General features: G+C 37.2%; 1 protein-coding gene across 1 annotated transcript in view; it reads left to right on the top strand.

Moving 5' to 3' along the window:
- The first annotated feature begins 1,296 nt into the window (after positions 1 to 1,296).
- Positions 1,297 to 15,188, top strand: part of opcml (opioid binding protein/cell adhesion molecule-like) — a 411,108-nt gene continuing 397,216 nt past the window's right edge. The window contains exon 1 of the mRNA XM_042007672.1: positions 1,297 to 1,598. Coding sequence (XP_041863606.1) covers positions 1,538 to 1,598 — 61 coding nt within the window. The 5' untranslated portion in view covers positions 1,297 to 1,537. The remainder of the gene's footprint in view (positions 1,599 to 15,188) is intronic.

Here is a 15,188-nt window from a genome sequence, read left to right as displayed (position 1 = left end):
TAGGACTCAACATCTCACTGTGCAACTGGATGCTAGGTTTTCTCAGTGAGAGGCCACAAGCAGTACGGGTCGGCAATAACAACTCAAGCACCATCACACTGAGAAGGAGCCCCACAGGGATATGTGCTCAGTCCCCTGCTCTTCACCCCACTCAACCATGACAGCACATTAACATTCAGCGCCAACCACATAGTGACGTTTGCAGATGATACGACTGTGATGGGTCTAATCTCAAATAACGAGGAGACAAACTACAGGAAGGAGGTCAGTCTGTCCATGTGGTGCAGCAATAACAATCTCCATTTAAGACCAATTAGATTGTTCTGGACTTCAGAGGAGGCCACCAAACACCAGAACCAAATAGCACCAAGTTCCTGGGGGTGCACATCTGTGAGGATCTGTCCTGAACAGCCAACTGCACATTGCTGGTGAAGAAAGCCCAGCGGTGTCTGTACTTTTTCTTAGAACCTTTTACCGAGGTGCCATTGAGAGCATCCTGACCAGTTGTGTCACTGTGTGGTTTGGGGTCTGCACACAACAGAAACACTGCAGCACATAGTGAACACAGCAAGGAAGATCATTGGTGTCTCACTTCCCCCTCTTCAAGACATTTAACGCCCGCGTCACCTGAAAACCAGTCAGCATTGTAAGGGACTCCAGGCACCCCTTGCACACCCTGTTCAGCCTCCTGCCAGCTTTCCCACCAGCCTGTCAGAAAGCTGAACTCTCTCCCCTCCCTCTGCCCCCAGAATCATTTAACTCTAACCCCATTGCCCCTACCCAAACACTTACTGGACTATGAATTTGCACTATTAAAAAAAAAAGAACAAAAAAAAAAAAGAAACAAACACACACAAAACTGATGCTGCTGCCACATAATCACCTAGTTGTGTTTTTTATGTACTCGTGTACTACAGAAATTGACAATTAAGAAAAGCTAAAATCTTGAAAGGGGAATCCTTGAATCAATCCACCGACTTTCAGGTTTGTGGACGACTGAACTTCCTCCTGAGGTTCAGCCATGGAGTATGAAACTTCTTTTTAAACTAAAGTATCAGCCCTTGGTCATTTTATTAATCCTGTTCTTGTTCTGGGCAGAGAAAGGAAAGAAGGGTTGCCAATTCAAAACAGCCAGAAAAAGAGGAGAAATAGACAGAGCCAGGACTGTTCATGAGTATACAGCAGAAAGATCAGCCAATGTGTGCTGAGCAGAGGCTGCCCTCCCCCCTACTCTCCCCTGAATCTTGCAGAGTGCTGGTCCCTGTGCTGTAGTACGTGGAAGAGAGGGAGATCGAACGCTGCGTGAGAAATCGCCTATCTGTGTGTGAGCTGCCAACTTCTGCTTGCACTGGATTGAAAGCATCTTCAGGAACCTGCGAGTGGGGATGAAAAGCTGTGCTAACTGACAGTCAGAGAAAAGGCAGAGAGAGGGGAAAAGATAACGGGGCAGCTCTCTCAAAGCCCTGCTGTGTGGAAGATACAAAAAGAGCATCTGTAAAACAAACGGGCAGATCAGAATCAGCGCTGTTTGGGAAGCATGTGTAATTCAGTATGTTTCATCATCCTGTCGTGGGTGTTTGCTGCGCTTGTGTTCCCAGGTAAGACTTCTTCTATCTCATGCCTCTGCTTTGTGTACATTCATGTTTATATCCTTTCTTTCTTTTATGTGACGGTTGAGCTCCTGTGAACACACAGGGGGGTGCACTGTTGAGGCATAGCCTCATGATCTCTTGCTCTTTTGCACATTTTGTCTAAAAGTCTTGTCAGTGAATCCATGTGAGACTTCTTTTTGGCAAAATGAGTTGTGCAAATGTTTCTACCTTAAGTTCTTAAAAAAAAAAAAAAAAAAAAAAGTTCCCTTCAGCTCACACACAGCTTGTCAGATTTTATAAGAAGATAATGTTTTGCCCCATAGTCAAGAAGTTTGTGAAACCTAAAATTCAGGCAGCTGGATCTTGTTTCACTCGAGCACATGAATACATTTTTTTCTACCTCCTTGGGTTGTGATTTTAAAATCGGTTTAAATAAGCTCCATTTAAAAAGAAGTTTTGAACAGTTAATCTTAAAGGTATGCAAAGATCAATATTATTGAAGAGCTATGCTCCCAACGAAGGAGAAATCATAGTGATCGAAGACTTTGTAGTTGCATAACTGCCACGTTGCAGTGCTTTGACCAAGTTCGCAACTTCCCAATGGAAGTGTTCGCTTTAAAACTATTAGTTTCAACAGCTTCACTTTAGGATGTTCATGACAGCATATTGAGGATGCTTGTCAATCCAGGTCCTCCGGGCCCACTGCCCTGCATGTTTTAGATGTGTTCCTACTCCAACACACTTGATTCAGATTAATGAAGCTTCCTCATCAAGTTCTTTGCAAGCATGCTGACACGCCATTCATTAAATTAGGTGTTAAAGTAGGGTTACTGGGGTTACTAGGGTTACAGTAGGTTCCGAGGACCAGGATTGACAAACACTGGACTAGGTCATGCTGACCTACTTTCATTGTAATGTCACAAGGAAGCGTGATATGCTGAAATCACACAAAAATGCTCCTCATGTTTAAAAAAAGCTTGTGTGCACCTGAAAAAAGATCCCCTTGAGTGTTATGAGGGATCACAGAGAAACAACTCAGTGCATGGATGCGTGCAACTTATGCATTATAAGACCTACATAGAAACATCAAGCTAATCTACAACTTTTGTACATCGTATTGGACTCTCTCCTTCTCTTACTATGTCACTGCCTTTCAGTTAAAAAAAAATAGAAATAAATAGATTTTAAAAATATATTTTAAATGCACTTTCTGAAAGAGAAAATACCAAAACATTGATCACAAGCTGGGTAGCATTCAGGTCATGAACATGATGTGACTTTTAATGTTAAAAGTAAATCTATGTAAATATCACATTTTCTTTAAAAAATAACAAGACGTTCAATTTAAAAAGTAAGGGTGGGACATTTTTCATTAACAATAATTATTAATTACAAAAACATGTTAAAAAAATTAACACATTTCATTGCAGTTTGCATTTCAACCAATGTGGAATGTTTGTCCATGCATGGTTTCCGATACACTGAAATCAGAGCTTGGGCTCTATATTCAGCGAGTTTTCCGAACGCCCCCCTTAGCAATTCTGTTTTTAAGAAAGCCAGTAGCAACAAATCTAGAGGCTTTTTCTGTTGATATTGCTGGCCGATCCCATCCATCATATTTTAATGCCTATTAATACAGAATGTGGACGAAAACATTTAAAAAGTTAAAAGTACAGTAACATGTTGTCGACTCTTAATCAATTTAAGATGGTACTCTAAATTTAGGTCTGTTCATTTTTGGCCTGTTTTTAATTAAAAATCAGGCTTTTTTGCACCTGTTTGTAGTTATTTTAAATAAGTTAAACTGGAAAAACAACCACCATTTTTAATTTATTAGATTTCTGTGACCCGGAAGTAGCTGTTTCTCACTTTGTGTGTTGACCAAGTGGTGATATAATATTGTATGGGCTCAGTGTGGTAGGGCAGTGGTTCCCAAACTTTTTGAGCCACGGCCCCCAAGATCATGCTGTTCATGATGGTGTTGAACAGGATTTTCAGATTCTTCCATAATACTCCAGTCACAATCACTCATTATGTAGATTGTAGATGGAATGACTTCTTCCTCTTGTTTTCTTGGTGGTGGGCACGAAATGATTTGGTGCATTACTGCCACCAGCTGGTAAGGAGTGAAGTCAGATACGACGAGGAGTTTGTGGTATATATCAAACGGTTATACTGCAGCCATTCCCTGAATGTAAGACTTGATTGCTACCAGATGCTTCATAAATAAGGTGGATAAAATGGTTTGCGGTGGATTCAGCACCTAATGGCTGGTGGTTTATGTGTCTGATTTCTAAAAAAATAATTAAAAACAAGCTAATTTCTTTTTATCCTTTCCTTACCGTGCCATTATTTGATTTCTTACTTATCGCGACAGGCCTATATAGGACGTAATGTTGAACTTTTGTGTGCAATTAAAATTCATTGTCTAAGTGGTAGGGCCAAGGGGTGAAATGGGATTCAGCCTTCGTGTTGTATGAGCTCACATGTAGGACAGAACATCAGAATCAACATGATCTGATGCTGTTCCTACTCCAATATGAGCTTAACTTTAATGATATGCTGAAAACATTTATAATTGATATGTGAACAGATGGCTAACTTGTCCATTTCGTCATCTGTCAAGAATCAGTATCTTCTTTTTACATTCATAAATATTTCTTGGTGTAAGCTGATGTATATTTAATGTTCATGATGCATCATCTTTGGCACAGCCCTTCTGTGACTACTGTGACCCACTTGCAACACCAGTGGCTGCAGGTACCTGTAGATTTAGTAAAATGGTTATTCCAGAAAGCATGCATTTTTTTCAGTGTTTTACAGAACAGGATGGACAGATGCTGAATTCTGAGTGCTGTTTGAGAATCAGAATCAAAATTTAATTGAAAAAAATTATTCTAATTCTTGACACCAGTGCCTCTTTGTTTTTGATGGCAGCTGATTTAGAGTACATGTAATATCATTTCTGATGTTAAGGACTTGGCATTGAGGAGTGAGCTGAATATGAACCTGATATTGTTTTGGTTTTAATGCAATTCATTTTTTTATTGATGAAAAAATCTGTTTTATATAGTAAGTAAAAAATATAGTAAAAAAGGGGAAAAAACAAGGTTTTATTCTACACATATTAGCATCAATAATTATCTAAGAAAGGGGTGTCAAAAGTCTGTCCTTTCAGAAAGCCTGTCCTGCCGCAGCGCTGAAGGTTTTCAGTGTTTCCCTGCTTCAGCACACCTGACTTATATTAAATGGATCTAACGGATCTAATCTATGACGTTCTGCACAAGGACTCATTAATATTAGTTAAGTATGTTGGAGCAAGAACACAATAAAAACCTGCAAGTTTGTGGCCCTCGAAGACCAGAGTTGGACACTACTGATCTGAGAAATTAACTGTGCGCCATATGCCGAAGTGTTGTGATAGTGTATATATGTATATGTATATGTATATATATATATAATTTCTAAATAAAAAATATCATGTTCAGGTCATGCCTTCACACCTGGGAACAGTTCAGTACAGCAGTTTTTCTGACATCTACTGACTGAGCAATAGCTGCATACCTGCTGGTGTTGGGCAGGAGCCACCTGGAAGATTAAAGCATCATTCTGTTGGTCACAAGGTCGTTCAGTCTGTCCTCTGTGTGTGTGTGTGTGTGTGTGTGTGTGTGTGTGTGTGTGTGTGTGTGTGTGTGGGTGGATGTGTGTGTGTGAGCACTAATGAAAGGGAGTTGAGGAATACATTTACAGAATAGCTAGCCTACTTTTGTCATGATAACGTCTGTGATGGCTTTGCCTTCATTTTGGGGGGAAAAAGTAAAATGAATCATACATGTTCAATAATCCTTTTTAATTGGAAAACTTGGCTTTCTAATAATATAAGTAAGGAAAAAATGTAGAAATCCAACAAAATTAATTGTTAAAAGTAATCCATTCTTGTTGACTTGTTGCTTAACGTATACTTAAATTTCTTCAACTGGTGCAGTGGTTCCCAAACTTTTTCTGCCGGGCCCTCTTTTCATCTACAACATCTATTATATTATTACTAATCTATTATAGTGTGAGGTGTTTAAACCAGCAAACTGCTTCAGATGAGCTTTCGATGACATGGATGCTGCTTTAGTGAAACAGCTCTGCTATGACAATTGAGTAGTTTATTTCTAAAGTTATCAACATAAACAAAATAAACATCAATATTTTCTTTGTGTTCAGGATGAGACTTCCCTAAGTAGATTTATAAGTTGACTTCTTATTGTCAGATGCTGATATTTTGAGACATACAACACACTGTGGTCTCTCTTTATGACCCACCATTACTTGACCATTACCTGGTCAAGCCCAGGGCTATAATCATCTCTTTTTTTTTTTTAATCTTTGTTGTTTATCTTTGTTTGCGTATTGGTACTTTCACAAACTTGTCCAGGTTTTGGTAGCATTGCAAAAACTATGAGTTTTATTTAACCTTGCTGCACCCACCCGGTCATAACTCTGGACCCCCCAGTTTTGGAACAACTGATCTAGTGAGAGGAGGATTTACTTTAAATGTGAACCTTTGCCTCTAGTTTGTCTCTACTTCCTTGTAAATGTGGGCATTGTTTAATTGTTAATGCATTTGATAAATAGAAGCCACTTTATTTCATAGGAATTGGTGAAAAGTGTTTAACATATTTAAACAAAGTCAAACAGGTTAACACTTTTATGAAGAACCATTGCCTTTTGGCCAAGCTGCTTAAAGAGTGAAATCCTAATGAATTTAGAATTAAACAATATTCTAGCTGTGAAAAATGTCACTATTTAGTAATACAAAACTAAATAAATAGTTATAGGAAGAACATGATATCAGGGCTCTACACACCCAGGGCATCTTGATTGACCTTCTGGTGTAAATACGACAGCTTGAATTCATGATTACAATGAACAATTTCTTCATTAATATAGTATATGTGTAGTTTTCGGCACTTTGGTCTGTGGATGTCCTGAATAAGTTTCAGAATTCTTTAGGAAAAAACACCTCATTGGGAAAAATGTCACCAACTTCAAGTAGTTATGATCCAACTTTGTTCCTACAAATTTTTTTTAGCATTTTGTTTAAACATGGTTTAACATTCAACTTTTTTGTCTAAAAAAATAAATAAAAAATAATAATAAAACACTACAACATTGCTACTTTTTTTTTTGGAATCAAAGTATTTCTCATTGGTTCATTTTATTTAATTTTATTACCAGGATGCGTGGATGGATGCAGTTACCTAAAGATCACAAGTTAATTATTCCGTTATTTTCAGGGGTTCTTAACCTTTTTCAGGAGGCCCAACTTTTTCAGAACAAAGTTGCCCCGGGGCCAAATCAAAATTTTCAATATGTATTGCTTTAATATATCTTACTCTTGGTCTAATAAATATTCAATTTTAAAACAAATCCACTTATCCAAATATTTTCAAATACATATGATGAAATAAGTCCATCACAAAGACATTTTACGTGAGTGTGAACCTGCACATACAAAAGCCAAAAAGGCTCTAAATTCATTAAATAAAATTTAGGCTGCGACAAGATTAAAAACATTACAATAATAAAGGGTTAAAAATGAATAGAAAATGAAATATAGTTAATTTATTTAAAATCAATCAATCAATCAGCCAACTAGCCAGGTATATAAATGTAAGCTTTTATGAACTGACAGAAGTTTTCTACACTAGGAGCTCATTGCCCTTTTTTCTTTCTTTCTTTTTCTTTTTTTTCTTTCCAACAGCTTTCCCACGAGCATTAGACATTTGGTTGGATGCCACTTTGGTGTTGAAGGCTTTTGCACTGGATAATAAGAGGCGTCTGCTTTATTTACTTCACATGTATTCGTATGGCAGTCATCATCTCATTAACACTTCTCTGAGTGATGTGACTAATGCTGAAATAATTTCCACTTTATAGATCTTCTTTCAAATTTAAAGACAACACCACCAAACTGCCAAAAAGAGGCTCCTTTACTACAGCTGTTAACATCTGTTTGGGTGAGTTTGACAACCGATGTGTGAACTGTAGGTGCTATTTGTACGGAAACACTTTCAGCATCTCATTTTAGATGGATTTTGTTAATTTTTTTCCTTCAAATCATCTCAACTCTTCACCTTCAGTTTGTTGACATGGAGGATTTATTGGTGCTAAAGATTCTTTTACTTTTTCATCTGAGTGATGCCGTCATGCTTTTGCTTAAAATGCTGAAAGTTATTTAGTTATTCCTCTAAAAACACCCTTTGTATGATTTGTCTAAAAACCAGATCAGGCACAGAATAAAGAGTCAGTTTGGTGGCTGTTAGTTTAGATATGAATTATTCACCCAATCAAATAAACAGTGCACTGTTGGTCGAGCTTCATAAACTTTATATTGTAAATGTCATTGAGGTCCAGATCATATTTTAGATTTCTAAAAATTTAAAAGCAGCACCATAATGTTCACTCCAGAAAACAAGTTATGAATCACCATCTGTTTAGCAACAGATCAGCTATCCACTTTAGCTTATTTATTTATTTTTAGTTTGATAAACGCGGTCATCATTGGACACAAAGCTGTTGTAGCTGCAGCTGCTCCCTCTGGAGCCGCTGGCACCAGAGTCGGCACAAAGACAACATGTCAGGCTGCTTCCAGCGTCCTTGTGTAACAAGACTGCATTCATTATTAACACTCATTACTTTCAATAAGACCAGAACTCATTATGACTTGTATTTAACATACCAAAGTTTCTTTTGTTTGTCTACAAGCCTCACAACAAATCTCAGGGAGTTTAAATAATGTTACTGAGAAGCTGCTAATACTGTAAAGAGATGACGCTTTCTCAGAAATTTAGTGGAGTGACTTGGTCCAAAGTGCTTCAGTTTTAAAAAGAAATACTTAAAGGAAAGCTAAAGCCATAAACCAAGACATGAATAAACAATTTAACAAGTTAAAGCAAGTTTAAACAAATGGGTCTTTTCTGCTTTTAGGTGTCCACAGTGTTGCCAAAGACATCAAGCGGGAGAAAGTTCCCCAAGTTTTAACGGAACAATCTCAAAAGTGGCGTCTGATTTTGCTTTGAGACAAGATGGAAGGACAAGTAATAGCTCTGGAACAGAAGACCTCAGAGTTTCACTGATGTAGGGCTTCAGTTAGTCTAATAAATATACAAGGACTTGATCATTTGAGTGTATTGAACCGGCCCACTAACCAAACAAGAAGAAAGCTTTGTTCATTCCAACTCTATTGACTAAGTCATTGAACAGAAGTAGAGCAGCAAGAAAGAGAGCTAAATTCTATCCTGTAAACAATGTTATAATAAAAGCACAAGCTCTGCAGCCTGTACCTTCTTCTGCTGTTATCTATAAATGGCCTTAGATTGAGAGTGGATCTTTCATACTTACCACTTTCCCAGTTGATTTTCAGGCCCTCAGGAATCTGCCGGATGTTGCAGAGAGATGAATGCTGATAACATTGATCCAAAAACATCAATACTCCAACCATTTTTAAGATGCACTTAAGTATAATAATTAGAAAAAAAAAAGTGTTTGTGATAATCAAAATATTTTATTTTAGTTTGAGGAAAATGTGAATGTCCAAAGGTGAGGTAACTATGATAGCCAGATTGCACTTAGTTTTAACTAACTTCTAAAAATAATTGGTTTGAGACTCTAAATAGAAGTAAGGTTTGGGTTATGTTTGTGGTTAGGGCTTGTTTGGTTTGGGTCTAGTTTTGTATTTTTATATGTGGATACACATAAATGTGTCCATAGTTGAGGACTGAAGTATGATAAAGAGCTTTATTCCTATATGTTCCACTGAACTTTAGACATGTTTTTTTTTTCTTTTTTACTGAATCTTTGCATTCATAAAAGTTTTTTTTTTAATTTATTTATTTTTTTGTTCTCCAAAGATTACACAATGTAGACACGTGTGTGAAAGGAGAATGTTATGGAATTCAGTCGACTTACAGTGTGGCGGAGATAAATTTTTACCAAGTGTTAAATCTTCCTGTTAAGTGTTTGTTCCTTTTATAAAACAATAAATAACACATAAAAAGGAAAGAAGAAACCTACGTCTTTATGTGGAACTGATTGGGGCTTCCAGCACACTGCTTCCCATGCACCAGGACCATGACCAAAATGAGGATTTTTCTGTAGCTTATCTCTGAATTTTCACTGATATTTCTGCATTTTCTAGCTCTGTATATACTGGACACTTAGATCTAAAACTTTAAGACTCTCACACAGCTTTTCACCCCAAACTATTAAAGCTATCAGACCGCTGTAAGTTCAGTTCCTCCTCATGTAAATCTGTTTCCTCAGTTGTAAATAGAGGAGGGGGAAAAAAAGAAAAAAATAATCCTTTATGGGCGTAGAGGAGCTTTATGGTTGATTATGAAGCTATTTGTATGCGATTCCGGATCATTTTTGTAATTCAAATGTTTAAACAGACTAAAAAGTAACTTTGAAATTGAAGTCACGGCAGACTGCTTCCATCTCTCTACAGCACCAGCAGTTTGCAAAATTAGCTTCTGGCTTAGAAATGAAGTTTGCTGATGTCGGCAAACAATAAGCACCCAGCACATCTGAGACGACTCTAAACATTAAAAACACAAATGACAGAACAAAGTTTGATCCACTGAAACCCATTTGGCCAAACAGGCGTGTGAGCAGTCCAAACGGGAGGATCCACAGCTGATTATATTTCCCAACTCTTTTTTTAATTGTACTCATAGTTATTTAGTATAATCTCAAGTATTATTAGAATTTAAAATGTATTTTAACTTACATCTACAAGTATTAACATGCTGCTGGCCACAGTTGATCTCTTTAATTTTTATTATGTTTAGGGTATTTAGAGTATGATTTGGCCTTTATTGAACAGTCACAGTGACAGACAAAAAAAGACTCCAAAAGCTGGAGATGATAGGAAAACAGGCTAAGTTGGACAGAAAGTTAGAAATTTAGTTGTGATTACTGATTGTGTGGCTAATCCTGGTAAACCAGTTTAATAGTGAAGTTTAACTTGTGTAAACTAATAGAAACATCACAAAAAATATCTGAATCTTTTATGCTAATAAGTTTCCTGTAATTGGACAGTTTGAGAGCATTCCCCTTCACACTGGTTGTGGGAAAATAAGTCATTTGGTGAGGAATGACAAGAACCAGACGACCAGACATTGACATCAACTAAAATTTAATAGTTGAAAAAGGTTTTGTTGTGGATCTTAGAGATTAAGAATGACTCATTTCAATTTCAATGTTGGTTTAAGGCTGAAAGTATACTTGCTTTTATTTATGCATGTTTATGATGGCTGGGTCTCGTATGTTATCAGTGTTTGATGTCATTTGTGCACATCCTCAGAAATCAAAGCTTTGCGTTTGCAAATTGATATGTTTATAGTTCACACCATACAAATTCAGGAACTCTTTACAGTCTTTTCCAAGTTCTCTAATGTGCCTCCTGGTGGGATTAAATGAAATTATAATTCAATTGAGCTTTATTTGTGTAGTGTCTACTAAAAACAAAGTAATGTCAGGGCACATTGAAGATAAAATCGGGACAAAAACAGCCCAAAAATCGTTGTGTGTACCAGGCCTAAGTAAACAAATGGATTGCCTTGAAAAACTTTGATTTAATTCTTCATCCTGAGCAGGCACAGACCAGCGGACGACAGTGAAAAGTTAAAAACGTCCTTTTTACAGAAAGGAAAAACTTCATTCAGAACCCGGCTCAGGAAGAGCGGCCATCTGCCTCGACCGGGTGGAGGTGGAGAGGAAAAAGGGATCAAGAAGCACGCAAGGAATCAATCAATCAAACGTTATTTATAAAGCACTTTTCATGCTAGGGCAACAAAAAGTGCTTTACATGAAAAATCAATTTATGCATATTAAGACAAAAAGAAACTACATAACAGAAAAAAAAAAGTTACAGTTGTAACTAGGAACATGCATATATACACACAAAGCATATACACTTTAGTATATATTCAGCACACGACTCCTTGCTTTTTTTCTCTGTACTAAAAGTAGTATAAAACACTAAAAGTGATAACCATCTGGCTTCATGTTGCTTGATGTTGCTTCTCTCAGCAGGAAAACCTGCTGAGAGAAGAGAAACACAAGTTAATGACACCAATGATGTCATGATCATCTGGTAAAACAAAAAACATAATACACTAGCAAGTATGTGGGCAATCACTCTCACAGCAGACCTGGTTGTCTACATGAATGCTAGGTTTAAAAGCAAGGTTGGTGAAGCACCTGCGCAAGGATAGATAATTTCTTTAGCAATTATACTGTCAAGTATCAGTCCGGTGATGATGAAGATTAGACAGATAGATTAGACATGTAACAGCACTTTTTGAAAACGCGATTTGATTTCGCTGCAGGTGCTAACAGGTTTAGCAGTTGGTTGGGTACTGTTAGCCAGAAAAGCAGTTATACCTCATAGATATATACAGGTATATGCGCCTCGGACGCTGCTGTTCATTGGAACGATGCATCAACGTGGCAGCCATCTTGGGCTGTGTCTACTTTCTGCTTAGTCAATAGAGGCAGAGGTCTATCAACGATTAAAATCACCATAATTCGCTGAATTTTTAATCAGTTTGGCTCATTAGAAATGTCACACATATTTATAATACAACAGATTTTTTTTATTTTTTTATTCATATCATACACTTACTCATACAAAACACCCACATGCATACATTTTTTTTTTTTACAATACTCAGAGAAATAATAATGATGACGCTCATATATGGAATTATATTTGTGTTTGTTATATGAAAAATATAAATAAAAAATAAAGTAATGAGTTTAAAGAACAAAATAAAAAAAAATAACAGAAAGACAAATTCATTAAAAAAAGATTGCCTAAAATAAAAATTTACCAAAATATCCCCAAAACAAAACACATCAAATAAAGTTACTACCAAATTTCCATCTGATGTTTCAAGCCCAACATGTTTAAAGCAATGAACCTGATAATTATCGTATAAGATAGCTGTCAAAAAGACGTATGCATGATTCTAAGATTTGTAGTCGTATTTTTGTGTTAATAAAAGTTTTGTACACAAATCAAGGCTGTCATATATGTGCGTCTGGTCAATTTTGTGGATTAGGAGTTGTTTTATGTGAGTATGAATCTTAAAGCTGTGAGTGCAAAATCTTGTGAATACAACTCCAATTTCTACGAAGACAAAGTCTCCTATTCTGTGTGGACACGAATTCACGTTTTTGGGTACGAGTAGAAAAGTATTCAGATGACGTCACAAGGGAGGAGTAATCGATCTGCCGATTGTACAAAACACAACAAGCTCCAATTTCAAAGATGGCTGAAGAAATTGCAGCGGGAGGAGCTACCGGCTCAAGTGAAGCATCACAGGTGAGATGTTCAAGCGGTCTTTATTTATATATTAAAGAAAAACATACTATTTTCAATAATATTCTTTGATTTAAAGACGTACTGCTATAGTTTGCCATGTCGGGTAGTGCTAGCATTAGAAGCTGGCTTGTGCTATTAGCATTGATGTAGCGTGGAAACTATAAAATGTTTATTCTTAGACAATGTCGATTGAAATGCGACTTTTATGGATTTATTAATTACGCTATTTAGTCGATCAGTCTGTCCTCGCCAATCCTCTTTTCCATTTACCCCACTCCCTTCGCCCGCCGAAGCTGAGGATAAATCAATCCATGTACCGGTGAATAACCGTATTTATTATATATGTCATGATATGCATATTTATGTAATCTTCTCTGCCATAAACACGATATTGCGGGGGTTGCGGGGGCGTTTGAGTGACGTGACCTGGGACGCCGATGGAGTGAAGAGACTTAATTCCTCCCAGTAGAAAGTTGCAATGGATTTCTTTAACCATCACTATTACTCTGAAGTTGGTTAAGTACCGCGTAAAACCTCATAGGGCAAATATCTGGCATATTTCCTCCCTGAGCATCATCTTTGTCATCTGATCAACCAGCGGAGCACCGTTGCTAGGGACGCCAATGCCCCTAGCAACGGTGCTCCGCTGGTTGAGGAATTAAGTCTCTTCACTCCATCGGCGTCCCAGGTCACGTCACTCAAACGCCCCCGCAACCCCCGCAATATCGTGTTTATGGCAGAGAAGATTACATAAATATGCATATCATGACATATATAATAAATACGGTTATTCACCGGTACATGGATTGATTTATCCTCAGCTTCGGCGGGCGAAGGGAGTGGGGTAAATGGAAAAGAGGATTGGCGAGGACAGACTGATCGACTAAATAGCGTAATTAATAAATCCATAAAAGTCGCATTTCAATCGACATTGTCTAAGAATAAACATTTTATAGTTTCCACGCTACATCAATGCTAATAGCACAAGCCAGCTTCTAATGCTAGCACTACCCGACATGGCAAACTATAGCAGTACGTCTTTAAATCAAAGAATATTATTGAAAATAGTATGTTTTTCTTTAATATATAAATAAAGACCGCTTGAACATCTCACCTGTGATGCTTCACTTGAGCCGGTAGCTCCTCCCGCTGCAATTTCTTCAGCCATCTTTGAAATTGGAGCTTGTTGTGTTTTGTACAATCGGCAGATCGATTACTCCTCCCTTGTGACTTCATCTGAATACTTTTCTACTCGTACCCAAAAACGTGAATTCGTGTCCACACAGAATAGGAGACTTTGTCTTCGTAGAAATTGGAGTTGTATTCACAAGATTTTGCACTCACAGCTTTAAGATTCATACTCACATAAAACAACTCCTAATCCACAAAATTGACCAGACGCACATATATGACAGCCTTGATTTGTGCACAAAACTTTTATTAACACAAAAATACGACTACAAATCTTAGAATCATGCATACGTCTTTTTGACAGCTATCTTATACGATAGATAATGGTACCAAAGTACACAACAACAATATAAAACAGACGTTTTCTAACACAGCGTCATAGACAATAAAATAAAAAGTTCAAGACCAGAGAAATTTGTAAGAGTAAGTATTTAAGGGTTAATTTAAAAAGAACCGTTTCACTAATGGGGAGAGTTGCCACCATTAAGATGATGATTCTACCTAAAGTTAATTATTTATTTTCAATGATACCCACTAAACCCTCCACCAGTTGGTTTAAATCTCTGGACTCTTTCATATCCAAGTTTCTTTGGAAAAACAAGCCGTCACGTATCAGTCTTAAAACCTTACAGCAGACTAAAGATAGAGGAGGACTGGACCTACCAAACTTTAATAACTACTTTATAGCTAACAGGCTGCAGTACATCTCCAAGTGGCTCAAACCCAGTTATCTGGATGAGCCGTGGCTAGATGTGGAGCAGGCTTTGTGTGAGGACTTAGTCATCTCTGACCTGCCGTTCATCAGCTCAACCATTAAACCATATAAGTGCTTTAAAAGCCTTAACATCCGTTTTTCCTTAATGGCTTGGTGGGAATTCTGTAAGATAACCAGATCTTCCCTCTTTCCATGTAGACTTACACCCATCTGGAACAACCCTGACATCCTGCAGAACAAAAAGATGATAAACTTCACTCAATGGAGGACTAAAGGAATACAACAGTTAGGACAGATAATAGAAAATGGA

This window comes from Melanotaenia boesemani, chromosome 15, assembly GCF_017639745.1.
Source record: "Melanotaenia boesemani isolate fMelBoe1 chromosome 15, fMelBoe1.pri, whole genome shotgun sequence".
Classification (NCBI taxonomy): Eukaryota; Metazoa; Chordata; class Actinopteri; order Atheriniformes; family Melanotaeniidae; genus Melanotaenia; species Melanotaenia boesemani.
Note: the sequence above shows the minus strand (reverse complement) of the source record. Positions and strands in the feature narration are given on the sequence as shown.